The following is an 18,830-nucleotide window of genomic DNA, read 5'->3' as shown; positions in this document are numbered from 1 at the left end:
TAATAATAATTAAAAACTTATTAATTATCTGCAATAATGTGAAGTAATCTCGTGCAATAATATAATTTTAACCAAACTTAGCATAGTAGTGTAACTTGTAACGTAGTGCCTAAGTACGTAGTTTATTAAAAAAATACGGCATGTCTAAACAAAATAATGAAATCAACCATTTATTTAAATAATTAGTGTAAACATGCGTTTCTAAGATCATAGTTCAAGTTTACGTGTTTAATAAGACTATGGACTACTAATTAAACCATTATAAATGTGTTTACATAGTAAATAAATTGTGTTAATTCGAGTGTGGATTTAAAATTTAAATTCGGCCAAAATGGGGCAGACTGGCAGCGCGATGCCCGGTAAGTGCAGTTAATTTTTTTATTGTAAACAATATGTTAAATATTCTTATTGGAATCTTACTAGAATTAATATATTTAATTTTTATATAACCTTTTTGCAGTTATGTTAAGTAAATGAGCCAGTATTATTTATAATATGAATTAATTAAGTTACGTTGGTAGTTATTCCAAATTTAAATTTTAAAACAGTATATAAATTTGATTTTTTATCTGAGTCTCCGAAATGCAATTAAGAAGTCTAAATTATATTTAAAAAAAAATTTGAATCATTACTGTATTGTAACTATTTATATTTATTAGCAAATGATGTTTTAAAATTTGATTTTTTTTAAATTACTCGGCATTTTTGTAAACAATCTCGATTATATCATTTTATTGTTTTGACAGTTCATAAAATAAACATACTTAACTGGAATAGGTGAAATAGTTTGGAATTAAAAAATATGTCTTAATATCTAATGTCTTTTTACTTTAATTATTAAATAACAAATTAGATAGTCATGCCAACATTGTTTTTTAAATAGTATAGAACATCAGAAACAGGTCTGAACGTGCCAAGCGCTAATCGTTGAGTGAACATTGCTCCGTGCTAGTGTGCGTGTAGGGTGTATGATTTTGCATGATTTTTGTTTTTGATGTATATTGACTGTATCTATGTGCCCCATGTATCAATGTACCCCATCTCCCCCTACTATACTATAAGTGTAGAAACCAGATTATTATATGAAATATAATATGCAAAATATATAATTATATGCTTTTTTCAGTACCCACACATATCCATAATTTGTATGTATGTTGTGTCCCCCTTAAAAATCACCAAAAGTCTGTTGATCATGGATTATGGATGATACTGGAATGGTACCTCTTCGGTCCCTAATGATCTGTTTGTGTTAGTAATGTGGACTACCAGCCCCATTGCTGGCAATATTCCCTGACAGGTTGGCCTCCATGTGGCCCTCTCTGGAAACCATCATGCTGAATTCCAGTTATATGAATCATGATGTATCATCTAATTGACATTTCAGGGGGAAAGGGATTGTTGGTAATGGGGAGGTTTATCTCCATTGTTGTCAATATACCCTAACAGTGTTGAGTTTAATTGTTTTATATCTCCAGCCTCCACAATTATTATTTTTAACAATTGCAACATTACACATAGACAACGGAAGAGAAGTTACAGTAGAGTAAGCGAGAGGGCGCTGAATGATTCTCTCTGGGGTGTTTGTAATAAGTAATATATATGGCTGAGGAAATTGTAATAGATAAATATAATAAAAGTATAAGTGGATTTCAATATGTGTTTTTTATTGCTTGGCGCAAGTGCTCATGCTTCATTATATCAAACATAAATAAAATTATCAATAAACAGGTCGACCTCCATGTGATTCCCTCTGGAAACCATGATGAATAATTTATCCTTAAATTTGTCACTATGGTATATATATATAATACTATTCAAAAGTATTGTTTGTCCGTGCACCAAGACAGAAACATTAAAGAATGTTCTCTTGTTTTTATCTAATAACTGTGTTTGCTATATTACTTACTTTACTTTTTATAAATTTTCTATGTATTTTAATTTTTATAAAGAAGTTTGTTTGCAAAAGAGGTTAGTTTGAATCGAAGCATTTGGCGTTCCATTGTTTCTGCCTACCCTAATGGGAGACAGGCGTGACAGATATGTATGTATGTATGTATGTTTAATTTTTATGTGTTTTTTTGTATGTTTTGTTTGTTATATTTTTTATAGGTTATCGGAGCATGTTGTAATACAATTGTACCTCTATGGGTTAAGTACCTGATAATAAAGAATATTATTATTATTATGGGCTAATTAACTAAACTTTTCCTTCTCACCTATCATCTCTCACTGGTACCTTACCAGCATATACTTTTAGTACGAGCTGGGTTACTGTTCCGTTATCACCCCTTAAAAATAAAAGATGGCCCAAAACAAGTTGTCTATAAAAAGTCCTATATGATGTGTCTTGTATATGATTCACCATGTTTTTTTTTATACAACTTAGAATGGCAAACAAGCTGACGGCCCACCTGATGGAAAGTGGTAACCGTCGCCTATAGACATGAGCAGTACCGTGGATATAACAGAGTGTACTGTTTCGCTCACGATACCCCCATGCGTTGCCATTCCTGAGGACTCAGGTGTTATTCCTCTGTACCCAGTAAATTCACGCCATATCCCACCCTTCAAACCGAAACACAGCCATGCAAACACAACTGCTTCACGGTAGAAACACGAATGGGACAGAGGTGGCCAAGCAAACGACTTTTGTACAAAGTCTCCCTCTGGTAATGCTAATGTAACAATGTTACATATATTATGAAATAAATAATTAAAATCCAAGTTGATATTGTTTTGCTATAATTTTTTTACTATCAATTAGAGTTTCAAAGGTCATGTTTGTTTACTATGTAAATTATTGATAAGGGAACTTAGTTTTACCTAACTATGAAGGAAGGGGGGAAGGGTTTTTTTGTTATACGTGAAAATGGTATGGTAACCTGCCTGCGCTAACGGGATACGCTGGCGGAGCACCAGTGAAGGGTGATAGGTGAGAATGAAAACAGGCCAGTTAGCCCATCATGATGAACTCATCTGGAATTAACCATGATAGTTTTCAGGAGGAACCGCGTGGAGGTCGACCTGGTTGGGTATATTGCTAGCAGTGGGATTCTCAGTCTCCATTATTAACAATCCCTTTGGGAAGGGTTCATTAGTAATGAGGTCAAATTGACCCGTTGCTAGCAATACACCTTATCAGGTCGACCTCCACGCGGTTCGCCCTGGAAACCGTCGTGGCTAATTCTAGTGGAATTTGTCACGATGGGCCAACCGACCTGCTTTCATCCTCATCTGTCATCGCTCACTGGTGCCCCGCCACCGTGTACCACGTGTTAGCGCAGGCGGGGTTACTATTCCATTATCACCCATTAAAAGAAACTGAAGGAAGATGGGGGAAAAAGTAATACCCAACCAGGTCGACGTCTTCGCGGTTCTCCCTGGAAACTATCATGGTTAATTCCTGATGAATTCATCATGATGGGCTAACTGGCCTGTTTTCATTCTCATCTATCACCCTTCACTGGTGCTCCGCCAGCGTATCCCGTTAGCGCAGGCGGGGTTACCATACTATTTTCACATATAAAAAAACTAGGAAGGAAGCAAAATTGTGTATTTATTATTACTAGTGATCGCCCCGTGGTCGAAATTCGACCATAACATATTATATTGTAATAAATGAATTTATTATGGTTATGTTTCAACGTTCAGTAAGACTATACACAAATAATATTACAGACAGACAGTATTAATCTATTCTCAATTCGACCACAGACTTTAACAATAAACAAAAGAGTGTATATACGTGTGTGTGTCAAGTACATGGTAGTGTGTGTAATGTTTTTTTTTTTCATTGATTTAATGTATTTTTATGCATAACTTTATTATAAAAAAATATTATCATTCTGTATTTCCTTCTCTATATAAACTATATGTGTGCAAAATTTCATACTCCTGCGTCCGCGCTATTTACGTAAAAAGGTGTACAAAGTTTTTGCTTCACGTATTAATATTATTAATTTATGTATTTCCGAGAACAAAGCCGCCGCTGATAACTAGTTTATGACATTAGCAGTATTTTCGCTAATGGGATACGCTGGCGGAGCACCAGTGAAGGGTAATCGATGAGGATGAAAACAGACCAGTTAGCCCATCATGATGAATTCATCAGGAATTAATCATGAAAACTATCATACCAGGGGGAACCGCGAGGAGGTCGACCTGGTTGGATATATTGCTAGCAATGGGATTCTCAGTCTCCATTACTAACAATCCCTTTTCCCCCCTACATTAGCAGTATTGTAACTTACACAATTATTGATAATTTTTTGTTTATTTAAAACGAAGTCGGGGGTTATAGCTAGTTCCTTATAAACGAAGTACTTGTGTTTTTAAAGCAAAAAATATAATGTGGAACACATGAACTCCTTTTTTGAAGTCGGTTAATAAATCATGACGCTTTCTCCTCTAATCGTAATTATGCGTACAGTCTATAATTACAAAAATATTTTGAATAGGTTTTATTCTATATATGAATAAAGACTATTATTGTAAATTTTAACATGAAGAATATAGCAAAATTCTTTGTTTATTTTAATTAAATAAAACTATATCTTAATAATAAAGTTATAAGGTTGGATGTTCCTTGCTCTTTATTTATCGAAACAGCTGACTATCAGCTGTAGCGCAATGTCTACCTGTCTTTTATTTTTTTATAATTTCTGTTGAACACGTGCAAAGAGGTTTTATGCAAAATGGACTCGACTTTGTCGAAACGATATAGGCTTTATCATTTCAAAAATAGAATTCATTTAATGGTTTGAAATTGGAATGCAAATTGGACTTCGAATAAGCAGTCTATAATGAACTTTATTTCTATACCAATACAGTACAAATTATTCTTTTTTAATCCAGGTAGAATAGCATTATATTGTTTTTTTTTATTCAGCAAAGAAATGCAAAGGAAGTATTGAAGTCAGCTGATGGATGCAAGTACCTGGTTTTTTTATCATTTGATTCTGACAAAGGCATAACTTTGTCCTTTGTGCAACCAGTTCAACTAACTACTCACACGAAAGTAACGTGATTTTTCCATAACCCATGGGAGGTACAAAACATTTCTCCAAGCGTTGTCACATAAGTTCAATACAATTGTCAGTTTCTGCAAATTAGACATGTTTTTTAACCCCATAGGGGTTAATATGGGGTCCCCTGATAGCGTATCTTACAAATAGATTGCGATAGACAAATATTGCTCTATATTTATTTATCCCGTTAGCGCAGGCGGGGTTACCATGCCATTTTCACCCATAAAAAAAAAACGATACTATGGAACAGCAAGTTTGTATCACAGTGTTAAGATTATACAAATGTCTATTTTTAATTTGTATTGAAACATTTTCATTAATTTCTATTGAAACGGAATAGAGTGCTAGTGGACTGTCATATCTGTCTGTTTACTATATATTAATCTTTTTTTTTCTGTATGGATAGTCTGGCGGTATTGTTTTATTGTTACTTTATTCCCTTTGGCCGCAACAGAATATCAGTGCTTTGCTCTTTTGAGGGCGAAGCAATAAACTGAGTTGTGGCCATTTTGTATTGCTATGGCACACTCACAAACGAAAATTGTATTTGGCTTTGTGTATTTTTTTTTGTCATTTATGATATCTCGCTTTTCTTTTTGTGTATGTATGTTGTAATTTGTGTGCTGCAAATAAATTATCTATCTATCTATCTAGAGCGGTCCTTCGTTTAATGGCTTACCCATTTAGAGTGAAGCCCTTTGTAACACGTACATACATGTGGACCGTGAGATTATTAGCCGGGACCGAAGCTTTGTCCCTAATTAGAAACGATTAAAAACAAACCTCGAACGCCCACACAAGCCGAAGGGAACATTGTAAACTGCACTCCCACGGTGAATGTTTTAATGAAAAAAAAAAAAACTAATATTTCTCACGAATTTCTGTAATCCTTGATGTGGTAGACAGAGGTTTTTTTTTTTGATGGGTGAAAATGGTATGGTAACCCCGCCTGCGCTATCGGTATACGCTGGCGGAGCACCAGTGAAGGGTGATAGATGAAAATGAAAACAGGCCAGTTAGTCCATCATGATGGATTCATCAAGAATTACCCATGATAGTTTCCAGGGAGAACCGCGAGGAGGTCGACCTGGTTGGGTATATTGCTAGCAATAGGATTCTCAGTCTCCATTACTAACAATCCCTTTACCCCCTGGCAGGCGGGTTGGCAACCACAGTTAGGCTTTGGTAATGTTTTAAGAAAAACGCTGTTGGCCATCCCTCGCTCATTAGGTTCCTCTAGTCTCTTCTAATGACGCCCATGGGAAAGGAAGGGGTATCCATATGCCGGGATTACATAGTTAGTCAAGGTGTATTCATCACGGTTCCCCTTACTGGTGCCCCGCCAGCGTATGCCATTCCATTATCATGTATTTATTTATTTTATTTAGAAAATCCATTTATTTATTTAAAAAAAAATACTATTGTTGAAAATAGTAATTTTTTTTAAATAAATAAATAATAAATTATACAAAGTTTATTTTTCATACAGTTTACAAGGTACTAGCAGATTTTTTTTTTATACAACATAGAATGGCAAACAAGCTAACGGCCCACCGGATGGACAGTGGTAACCGTCGCCTATAGACATTAGCAGTACCATGGACATAACAGAGTATACTGTTTCGCGCATGATACCCCGCATGCGTTGCCATTCCTGAGGACTCAGGTGTTATTCCTCTGTACCCAGTAATTTGTACTCAGTGCCCAGCGCTGCGGATATTCCGCAGCTTAATACTGAGTTGGTTGCCTTCTCACCGTAGAAACACATAAAACCACCTAAAAATTTTTTAGTTCTGCTTATAAATTCATGAGTTATGTGCTTGTAATGGTGAATATATAATTTATCTATCTATCTATGGCAAAAAGTATTGGGAAATTCGAATCGGCCTTGTCGATGTAATCGCGTATCAAATATTCCCAAAAAACTAACAAATCGAAAATTCATTTTAATTTTAGCGCTAGTCGTGTAGTTTGTAGTACCCGGTACAGCCAGATGCCAATAATACAAATACCAAAAGCTATCAGCTGTTTAATACGGTTTACTTAGTGCTCAAATATTAAAAAAGAAAAAAAAAAGTAAACGTCACACACGCAATATGGCGCACGCAAACTTGAAAATTCAAAACGCACCGTGCACGCGTTCTCCGGCTTTCCTATTGGCCGTCGCCTGTGATGGCGCGTGCCTACGAGACAGATGTTCGATATTTGAATTTCTTTCGAATATGTTTTTTTTTGTTAATAGTGCATTCGACCGGCCTTGCGAGGCCTCGGCTTCTTGCCGAAATGTTTTATCGCAAATTCATTATAAAATAAATACCCTTGGGCATATTAACAAAGCGTCGTGTATTTAGGAAATAAAATATATGATAATAAAGGCGCAGGGCATTGTTAGTAACGTGGACTAACGACCCCATTTCTAGCAATATGTCCTGTCGTCTTCTACGTTGGCGATCATCGTGGTTAGTTCTTGATGAAGTTGTCACGTTGTACCAATTGACCTGACTACCTCCTCGCCTATCATGTCTCCCTGGTACCACACTAGAGTATACCGATAACACAAGCGAGGTTGTCATTCCATTTTCATCCTAGAAAAAAAACTGAACACAGAAGTAGCCTCGAGGCAATCTAGAAATTCGTTTACCAGATTTCTTCGACCGAGAATCGAACCCAAAACATTATTTTCACGGAGCAACCAGTCTCACCACTCCCCCACGGAAATTGTTCTATTTATTATTTATTAAATTTATAATCGTCTTGATGGATGATTTTTTTTTACCAAAAATAGCTTCCGGCAAATGGCACGCGCCATCTGGCGGCAATAGGCATGTGCCGTTGTATTTGTCAACACAAACGACAATGGCTGACTTTACTTATGGTTTTGCTTAGAAAAAAAAAAAAACACCGCGACATCAATCAATATGTGGCTCACACGGGACTAAACCCTATCCAGATACAAAGTGAGAAGTTCAGAATTTTCGAAAATATTCTGTACTAGCACGCCGCCCCGGCTTCGCACGGGTGCACATTACATCACATCAGACATATTAGAAGTCTCTAAAATTTTATACAATGTCTCCCTCTGGTGAGTAATATACTATAATAATTTAAGAATTTGTTCCGTAAAAACAACACCTACTATAAATATGGCAAAACCATTTTATTTTCATTTAAAAACTATATTGTTATTATTAAAAAAAATACAAACGAATTGAGAAACTCGTCCTTTTTTTATTTGGAAGGATATATGGTATTTTTAGATTGGTCTTATAGATATTTTATAAAAATCGGTTCCGTCAAATATTTATTTTAAATCCAAATGACTAGTTTTGTCAGATATAGATACATAGATATATTTTGGGGATATAAAATCTATTTTTTTTTCTTTAACTTAATGAAAAAAATTTATTATTCCAAAATGCTTAAATCTAAATTTACTTGAAAAAAAATATTTCTTAATTAATTGTTTTTTTTTAGTCATTTATTTATTTATTTATTCATTAGTACAAATATGTGTACATGGCGGACTTAATGCTAATTAGACATTGACAGACATCTAAAATAAGAATTAAAAAAAAAACAACGTATGTCTTAGACTTTCCGATTAAAATCGACTCAAACAACCGATAGTTTTATCCAATATCGGATGACCTAATTAGCATATATGTTATTATCTGTACTATAATTCTTAAAATGAATTAAAAAAAAAAACAACATGCGTCCATAACAGACACGTTTATAACAGGCACGCGCCATTTCTAGTTTCTACGCGTGAACTTTCCAACCCTACAATTAAAAAAAAAATCGGTCGACCTCTGCAACATTGTAGTTTGACATATCGCCCGTGCAAAATATCTTCACTTTTAAAAATGATCTTTATCTCTATGTAAAATAGAGTTTATTATTATTTGTAATTGACAAGTAACTTTTGCTTATTACGTACAAAGGAAAGTAGTCTTTATTGATTTAGATAATAGGCTCTTTATACCAACTAAGTTACTAACTCAGCTTCTTTGTTTCGTAATGTCAAGCGAATCTCAACTTTATTGCTTTTAAATAAAACAGGTTGCATTGAAATATTTGCACCTTTATCCAATTATAGTAATGTATGGATTAACAGTACATCTGAAGCAGTTGGTTAGGGAAATGTCAATCGTTCAAGATGGCTGCCACACATTTGGCGCTATTATTGATTATAATTTAGCGTCACGCTCACATCACAATAACATAAAGGAGCAAAATGTATACACAAAAAAAAAAGAGGTTCGAACACGTTCTAATCTGAGAAAATTAAAACTTTTTTTTTTTTATTAGGGATTTACATTCATACTTTGTTTGTTTAGCCACTGACGTCTCAATATTACCAATCTAAGAACAAGGAATTACATAGAAGGATGATAAAATATAAACAATAAGTCATGTGGTTGCCTCTTTTCTTCTTATACTAATATTATTAGCAAAAAGAGGACGTGAGATATATTATCGGATACTTTTTTCTTGATTCGTCCTCTTTTTGCTAATTATATTTGCATAAGAAGAAAGGAAGCAACCATATGATTTACAGTTTTTATTTTATTATTCCTTCTATGTACTCATAATTCCTTGTTCTTAGTTACCAATGCATAAGAAGAAACTGTTTATAATTTTAAAAGATTACAGAACATAGATTAAGAATAATCACAAGAAATATTAGATTAATACCTCCATAAACGGTCACTGTTGATTCAAGCTTATTATAAAAAATAAAGTTTTATTTTATTTATTTATAATGCAGTTTTATATTTATGTATTAGTATGCTAGTATATTAACCAAACAGGCGACGTGCTGAAGAAGGGCCAAATTAAAAGTACCCGTAACCGGCGAGCGTGTATGAAAAGATTGATGAATGTGGAGGAAGCGAAGGAGGTTTGTTTGAATCGAAGCATTTGGCGTTCCATTGTTTCTGCCTACCCTAATGGGAGACAGGCGTGACAGATATGTATGTATGTATATATGCTAGAAAGCTGGCTGCTTTTTGCACATACTGGCTCGTCTTTCACATAATTTGTTTTTTTTTTATTGTTTGTGTGTAATGGATAAACTCAAAAACTACTCAAGCGATTTTAAAAATTCTATCACCAATAAAAAGCTACAGTGTCATTAATTACTATTACTATATAGTATAAAACAAAGTCGCTTCCCGTCTGTCTGTCTGTATGTATGCGTAGATCTTTCAAACTACACAACGTATTTTTTTTTAATAGATAGAGTGATTAAAGAGGAAGGTTTATATGTATAATACATGCATAATACAGTAGAGGAACACTGATAATTTTAGAGGTTTCTAATGTGATGTAATGTGCACCCGTGCGACGCCGGGGCCGGTCGCTAGTATTATGAAAAAAAAGTATCTTTGATCATGAACGCATGGATAAACGACGAGACATTTTGTAGATAGTTTACATTGTAAATTTTGCGTGGGTACATAGAGATTTTTTTGCTCCACAAAGAAAAACAGCAGCTTCGGTACTCAAAAAAATTGATATGAGGTCAAAACTGGAGGAAACCCTATCGATGACAAAGGAAATCCTAAAAGTTGCTCCCTGCATTCATTGCCGAGGTTTTCTCTAGAGGCTACAGTATAGGGTTTTTTAAATACGGTGTATCAAGGTTTCTTCAGGATCGGCAAAGCGCACGTGACACCCCTAGTGTTGCAGGCGTCCATAGACTACAGTGGCCGTTTACCATCAGACGGGCCGTATGCTTGTTTGCCACCTTTGTGGTAGAAAATTTTTTATTCAGAATTAGGGACGTAACATAGTCGCAAAATATTTTAAAATTCGAATGTCTTTTGATTTTGTTAGTAGTTCCAAAACACAATTTGACCGTGTACAACTAAAATACACAATACCATTTACAATCGTTGTCGGTTAACAATGATGGACGAAACTCGAAGCTACAAAATCCTGTCCTCTATTAACGGAAGCAATTAATCTTATGACTGTAGTCAATTAACTAATTAAAACTACATTAGGTTTCTCCTAATAAAAGTACTTTCAGCTGCAAAGAACTCCCTAGCACTTATATGTTCCTGGTACTTTTATTATTTTGTCTAGGTATCTATCTACATGCGGAATACTTTTTGGGATAGTCAAGAACTGCGTACTGCATTTTTTTTTGATGCGTGAAAATGGTATGGTAGCCCCGCCTACGCTATCGGTATACGCTGGCGGAGCACCAGTGAAGGGTGATAGGTGATGATGTAAGCAGGCCAGTTAGCCCATCATGATGAATTCATCAGGAATTAACCATGTTAGTTTCCAGGGAGAACCGCGAGGAGGTCGACCTGGTTGGGTATATTGCTAGCAATGGGATTCTCAGTCTCCATTACACATAACAATCCCTCTCCCCCTCATTAGCATGTTAGGTACGTCAAATTCGTCCGTCAATTCACGCCATATCCCACCCTTCAAACCGAAACAATGCACAAGCAATGCAAACACAACTACTTCTCGGTAGAAACACGAACGGGACAGAGGTACCCAAGTAATCGACTTTTGTACAAAGTCTCCCTCTGGTTTATATCCAATCAGTTACAAGTGTTAGTGTTGGCATCTAAATCTTAAAAAAATATAAAAAAAAGTATGGCATTTTATTTTTAAAAATAGAAATGCCATTTTTAAATATAGAATGTGACCTCTCGAGCTGATAGAAAGTGCATCTAAGCACGTAGACAGATGCGCGCGCACCTTGCGTGGTGGAGCCTGCGTTTTTGCCCGCACATCTGCCAAGATAAAGGTCCAGGTTCAAAGACCCCTGATTATTGGATAGACTGCGTGTTAACGGTGTTACATTATTCACAGAATTATCTAACAACACCTTGGATATAAAAAAAATATTGTCCACAAAAAAATGGTCGAAATCTTGACCTATTTTTTTCCAAAATGAGACTCGGAACTGACTTAAAATTACAATGTTGGTGATTAAAAGTACCAGGGATATACAGGTGTCCGGTAATGAATGGATAACCTTGAAACGTCTTATAGTTCAGCTTATGTCCGTCCTAAAAAAATACGAAACAAAATATATCATAAGTAGTACCTTTGTTATCGTTATTTTAAAGAAAAGTCAAATTTTTTCTATCTTATTTTACTGTTCTGATCACTATTACAAGAAATTAATGAATTCTATTGGTTTCTTGGTTGTTTTATTATTATACACTAACTGTGCTGATAGATAGAAAGTGAATAGTATGACTAGCTATTGCAGTGTTTTTTTTTTTAATACGCGAACTAATTTATTTTTGAAAAATATGCAAAAAAGTAAATAATTTTTAAGCAACGTTCACACCTCTAGGGTATAAAAAAATGTATGAATACATGAGTGACCAATTATTTTAAAATAGTGTCTGTTTCAAGTAGATTTTACAATGGTACAATTCGAGGGGGGGGGAATAGGATTGTTAGTAATGGGGTCTAACTGACCCATTGCTGCAGTACAGGGTGTATCAGGTCGACCTCCACGCGGTTCCCCCTGGAAATCATCGTGATTAATTCTAGCGGAATTCGTCACGATGAACTGACCTGCTTACATCATCACCTATCATCCTTCACTGATGCTTTTTTTTTTATACAACTTAGAATGGCAAACAAGCTGACGGCCCACCTGATGGAAAGTGGTAACCGTCGCCTATAGACATGAGCAGTACCATGGACATAACAGAGTATACTGTTTCGCCCATGATACCCCCTATGCGTTGCTATTCCTGAGGACTCAGGTGTTAATTCGGTTATCCTTTGGTGTAAATTCACGCCATATCCCACCCTTCAAACCGAAACACAGCCATGCAAACACAACTGCTTCACGGTTGAAACACGAATGGGACAGAGATACCCAAGCAATCTACTTTTGTACAAAGTCTCCCTCTTTCCAAACTTCACATCATCATTATCATATCAGCCTTACAGTATTATTATTACACTAGCTGTGTCCCGCGACTTCGTCCGCGTCAATTTCTGTTATTATGATAAGGATTAATATTATTATGTTGATAAAACTCTCTGGCAAATTACTATAAAAAAGGTTATAGTGAGTCAATCTTAAAAGATAGACATATACCGTCGCGGACTTTTTTTTAGATCATTTAAAGAGAAATAATTCTTTCGTACATATTTTTTGAGTAACTTTAACCGTTTACGCAGCCCACGCAACGGAAGCCCTCAAATATGTATAATTCTCCCTGTTTTTGCAACATTTTTCACTGATGCTTCGCTCCTATCGGTCGCAGCGTGATGTTATATACCCTAAACCTTTCCTCAATAAATGGACTATCCAACACAAAATCGAATTTTTCAATTCGAACCAGTAGTTCTTGAGATTAGCGCGTTCAAACAAACAAACTCTTCAGCTTTATAATTTTTTTTATACAACTTAGAATGGCAAACAAACTGACGGCCCACCTGATGAAAAGTGGTAACCGTCGCTATAGACATGAGCAGTACCACGGACATAACAGAGTGTACTGTTTCGCCCATGATACCCCCTATGCGTTGCCATTTCTGAGGACTCAGGTGTTATTCCTCTGTACCCTGTAAATTCACTGCCATATCCCACCCCTCAAACCGAAACACAGCCATGCAAACACAACTGCTTCACGGTAGAAACACGAATGGGACAGAGGTACCCAAGCAATCGACTTTTGTACAGAGTCTCCCTCTGGTAAAGTACTTGTTATTAATTAAATTTTTATATTAATTTCAAAATATTACGATACGACGTGAAGTTAGTGTCTTCATTAGTATGAACTGTGCCAGAAACATACCTACCCTTTGTTTCAGCATCATCTGCCGACCTAAAATAAAACCAACCCTTGTTGACATGGAGCGCATGAAAATAATAACAAGCGGCGCGCTCCCACTCCAACACTAACGAAACGAAAGAGAGAAAAGTAACGTTCACTGCGCGAGCTTAAAGTTGGCTGCCATTTGTTGAGTTGCCGGCGAGTAATTGTTTGCTTACATACGCTACTCCGCCGCTAGGGCTCGTCGCGTGCGGACGTCTCTTTCGTCGTGTACAAATAAAATACGTTAACCGCAAACTCGCGTGAAGTGCTCGTGCGTTCGATATTCAAAAAGCGTGTCCGTATTTCGTAATCCGTGACTGTGACTTTAGTTTTTATGTGCTCGATATGAATTAGCAGAGAATAAGATTTTGCCTTTTTCTTTTGTTTTGAATTTGGAACGTAAAATCTTTTTAAATGATGGGCGTAAGCAGCTGCATGAGCGTCCGGCAGGCCAGGGGACCGTGCCACTGCCCCGCGTGCCCCAGAGCCTCGGGGCACGGGGCTCCCGTACCGCCACAGACGCTCGTGCTTCCCCCAATGGCCCTCGAACCAGAGACAACACCTGTCAAAGATAAAAAGGGTTCAAAAATGAAAGTGCTGAAGAAAATCAAGAAAAAGATCGGCCTCGGTAAGTGCCATAGATAAGAGATTTAACGGTTTTTTGTAAAACATAAAAAAATATTTAACGTCCTTAAAAATACGTTAAGATTAAAAGTGGGTTTAAAGTTTGTTAGATATGTTTTTATTTTTTATTTAAGAGATTCCTCTTGTCGGTACAACTAATTTATGCATTCTGTTCCAGCCAGCTCTATTTCAGGCCATATCTTTGACCTCTCTATACGACACGACACCCAGTGTTTTCTTTATCTGTCCCATATAGTTATTTCTTGGTCTTCTTCCTCTTTTGTCCTCTATTTTTTTTTCCAGTATGGTCTTACAAAAGTCGTCATGCACTGTAAGGTGCAGTTTGCTTCTTCTATTCTTTATTGTTTTTTTTTTTCTAATCCATATAGAAAAAAATATTTTGTATGCAGTAAAATCTCGATACCAAAAATATACATATATAAATAAATAAATACATATTTATTTATTAAAACTTCATTGACCAATAAAATTTTACACATAAGGCGGACTTATACGCATTCTCTACCAGTCAACCTTAAGGATGTGGGGGAAAAGGATTGTTAGTAATGGAGACTGAGAATCCCATTAATAGCTAGCTAGCAATATACCCAACCAGGTCGACCTCATCACGGTTCCCCTTGGAAACTATCATGGTTAATTCCTGATGAATTCATCATGATGTGCTAACTGGCCTGTTTTCATTCTCATCTATCACCCTTCACTGGTGCTCCGCCAGCGTATCCCGTTAGCGCAGGCGGGGTTACCGTACCATTTTCAACCATAAAAAAAAAAACCTTAAGGATGTAGAAAAATATTCGATGGCGGTTTAAAAAAAGATATATTTTGGTATAAATTGATAATACATACGAGAATTCATTAAATGTTCTACAATAATTATCATAAATAAATGTAAAACAATGCTTATTTCGTGACTATTACGGTATGATGACCTTTATACAAAAAAGGAACCGTTTCCGTGTAAAAATGGATGTGTGACTAAAATACCCAGTGGCTTTTGTCAGTGAATTTACAGTGTGCATAGGAATAACGCCTGAGTCCTCGGGAATGGCAACGCATGGGGGGTATCATGGACGAAACAGTATACTCTGTTATGTCCATGGTACTGCTCATGTGTATAGGCGACGGTTAACATTTTCCATCGGGTGGGCCGTCAGCTTGTATGCCATTCTAAGTTGCATAAAAAGCTTGCTGTGGAGTACATTATTTATAGTTTTTATAACACTATTGGTATACACTGACAAGGTACCAGGGAAGCATAAAAGGTGAGGATGTAAGCAGATCAGTTAGTACACCGTGACGAAATGAAGAAATAGAATTGAAGAATTAGCCACGATGGTTTCCAGGGGGATTCGCGTGGAATTGTCCTGATAGGGTACATTGCTAGTGTTTTTTTTTTAGTGGATGATAATAAAATGGTAACCCCGCCTGCGCTAACGGTATACGCTGGCGGAGCACCAGTGAGGGATGATGGGTGAGGATGAAAAGGCAGGTCAGTTAGCTTATCGTGCTGGATACACCTGGCAGTCATCACGATGGTCTCCAGGGGGACCACGGGGAGGTCGACCTGACAGGGTATATTGCTAGCAATGGGACTGGTAGTCTCCATTACTAACAATCCCCCCCTTCCTACCATTGCTAGTGATTAGTAATCACGCCTGCGCTATCGGTATACATTAGCGAGGTACCAGGGACACATGATAGGTTAGGAGGATGAAGTAGTCAGTTGGCTCATCGTGGCGAATTCCACAAGAATTAACTACGATGGTTTCCAGGAGGAACCTTGTGGAGTTGTCCTGGATAAGGTATATTGCTAATAATGGGATTTTTTTTAATGGATGACAATGAAATGGTAACCCCACCTGCGCTATCGTTATCCACCTGCGTTGGCGAAGTACCAGGGAAACATGATAGGTAAGGATGTAATAGTCAGTTGGCTCATCGTGGCGAATTCTACAAGAAGTAACCACGATGGTTTCTAGGAGGAATCACGTGGAGTTGCCCTGGATAGGGTATATTGCTAATGATGGGATTGTTTTTTTTTTAATGGATGACAATGAAATGGTAACCCCACCTGCGCTATCGGTATACGTTGGCGAAGTACCAGGGACACATAATAGGTTAGGAGAATGAAATAAAATCATTAAGCTCATCGTGGCGAATTCCACAAGAATTAACCATGATGGTTTCCAGGAGGAACCTCGTGGAGTTGTCCTGGATAGGGTATATTGCTAATGATGGGGTTTTAGACCCCATCACCAACAGTATTGAAAAATTTTAAGCCCTATTTCTTTATTCTGGTTTACCATAATGACACCAGTATCGATCCAGTATAGTCCTTCAACGTGGCATTCATTATTAGAAGATATGAGAGATCAATAAAATATTACTAACACACGTTTTACCTTTTAGACTGCTGATGTTTTATTATAGACTAGCGGCCCGTCCCGGCTTCGCACGGGTGGACATTTTTACAACACTTGAAAAAGTGGTTATTGTGACATAACGATAATAGTTGGACATATAGTGTCGCGAAGTTTTTTGTAGTTATTTGATATTTCCTTCAATATTGTAGAACATACTTTTGTTCTATCACCAATAGTTTCCGCAGCGCACGCGACCAAAGATATTTTATAGCATTTTTTTTACACCTCGAGTTACGTTACTGAAGTTTTAGTAAGGATCCCTAATGTTTTCTAGCAATAAATACAGCCTATGTTACTCAGGGTAAATGTAGCATGTTGTAATGGTGAAAGAATTTTTTAAATCGACAAAATAGTTTTTGTGTTTATTCATTACAAACATACATACACACAAAAGTACAAATATTTTCTCTTTATAACAGTGTAGAATACTAGTTTTTACACGCGACTGCGTCCCCGTGACTTATATCGTTATTATGGTTAGAAATTAGGGCGTTTAGACGAATGGTAAATGTGAATCGTTTTCGGATACAATTACAAAAGTGGACATTTCATTTATGCAGCTTTTTTTTATACAACTTAGAATGGCAAACAAGCTGACGGCCCACCTGTTGGAAAGTGGTAACCGTCGCCTATAGACATGAGCAGTACCGTGGACATAACAGAGTATATCTACTGTTTGGAGCAGCTTTGGAACTATTCACATTATTCACTATAAAAACCTACAAATTTTAATTAGTACCCTGTTTTGTCACTTTCTTTCAAATAAGGCATTTAGCATAAAAGAAAGAGACAAAACAGTTAAATAGCTGAAATAGGTTTAGGAGAGGTTTGGCTTTTTATAAATTTTATACTTTTATTTTTTATATTTTTTATAGTATAGTATAAATTCCGATTATGAATTTAAATATGTGTAGAAAATTAAATAACTTGAACCCATATTTGCAAAAAAAAAAAATAGAAAAATATATGAGCTAGTTGTTTATAATTTTGTTTTTACTCAATCAAGTTTGATTAGGAAACAGATGTATGTGTGATTATAAAATATCAAAATCATGATTATTTTTATAATATTTATTGCTATTTAAAAGGTTTAATGTGTATGAAAATGAACAATTAAGAAACGTAATTGAAAAAGTGACCGTCCGCATCTGCTGTGTCCTTACGTCGACATAATGATACGCCTTTTTTTTTTTTAATACAGCTGCTCGAACACCTTGCCTAATTTAAGTATGAGTAGGTAGACTTGTTTAAAATTTATAGCGTTTGTGGTAAAAGACGAATTCCTGTGCGTGAATTAAAAAAAAATTAAGAAAATGAAAGAAAAGTTTTAAAATACGAATTGTGTTTAAAATTTTGAAGATAAGGCTGTATGGCTTAATTCCTTTATCTTTTTTATTGTGGATAAAAAAATGAAGAAATATCAAAAAAAGGATATTTAAATTAAGAATTGTATTTATAATTCTGAAGATAAGACTGTTTCGCTTAGTGCCGTTGTCTTTTCCATTGTGAATAAGTTACTACTACTGTATTTATAATTATTATTATTTACTCTTTTTGCTGACTTTTTGATGGAATTTTTCATATTTGAATATATATTTTCAATAATTATTCACAATAAATGTACATAATTGAAGTCGGTAAAAATTCTATAATATGGCGTGCGCTTTTTGAAAAAACGGTTTTAAATATAAAAAGAAATATATTATCTATAGCAGAAACGAAAAATTCCTTGTTTCTTAGACAGAAACGTCATTTAACTAATACAATAGACTGTAGACAAAGACAAAGAAGTACAAGTAAAAAAAAAGTACAAGAGAGAAAAAAATTAGAAACGTTCCAAATTCAAAACCCCCAAATTTTAATACATCAACCGGCCAGATGTTCCGGTTCGGAAACGCACAATAAGCACGGAA

The 18,830-nt window shown here is 35.8% G+C and overlaps 1 protein-coding gene across 2 annotated transcripts in view; it reads left to right on the top strand.

The window, feature by feature from the left end:
- The first annotated feature begins 30 nt into the window (after nt 1-30).
- The window catches only part of LOC113510533 (protein neuralized), a 72,196-nt gene continuing 53,396 nt past the window's right edge, over nt 31-18,830 (top strand). Inside the window, exon 1 of one of the 2 annotated variants that reach the window (XM_031910529.2) lies at nt 31-359. In XM_031910529.2, coding sequence (XP_031766389.1) covers nt 332-359 — 28 coding nt within the window. In that variant the 5' untranslated portion in view covers nt 31-331. Of the gene's footprint in view, nt 360-13,679; nt 14,478-18,830 lie in introns of those variants that run through there. The other variant, XM_052899248.1, reaches the window with a different exon arrangement.

Source organism: Galleria mellonella, unplaced genomic scaffold, assembly GCF_026898425.1.
Source record: "Galleria mellonella isolate WM207_F2 unplaced genomic scaffold, CSIRO_AGI_GalMel_v1 utg121, whole genome shotgun sequence".
In the NCBI taxonomy this organism is placed as follows: domain Eukaryota; kingdom Metazoa; phylum Arthropoda; class Insecta; order Lepidoptera; family Pyralidae; genus Galleria; species Galleria mellonella.
Note: the sequence above shows the minus strand (reverse complement) of the source record. Positions and strands in the feature narration are given on the sequence as shown.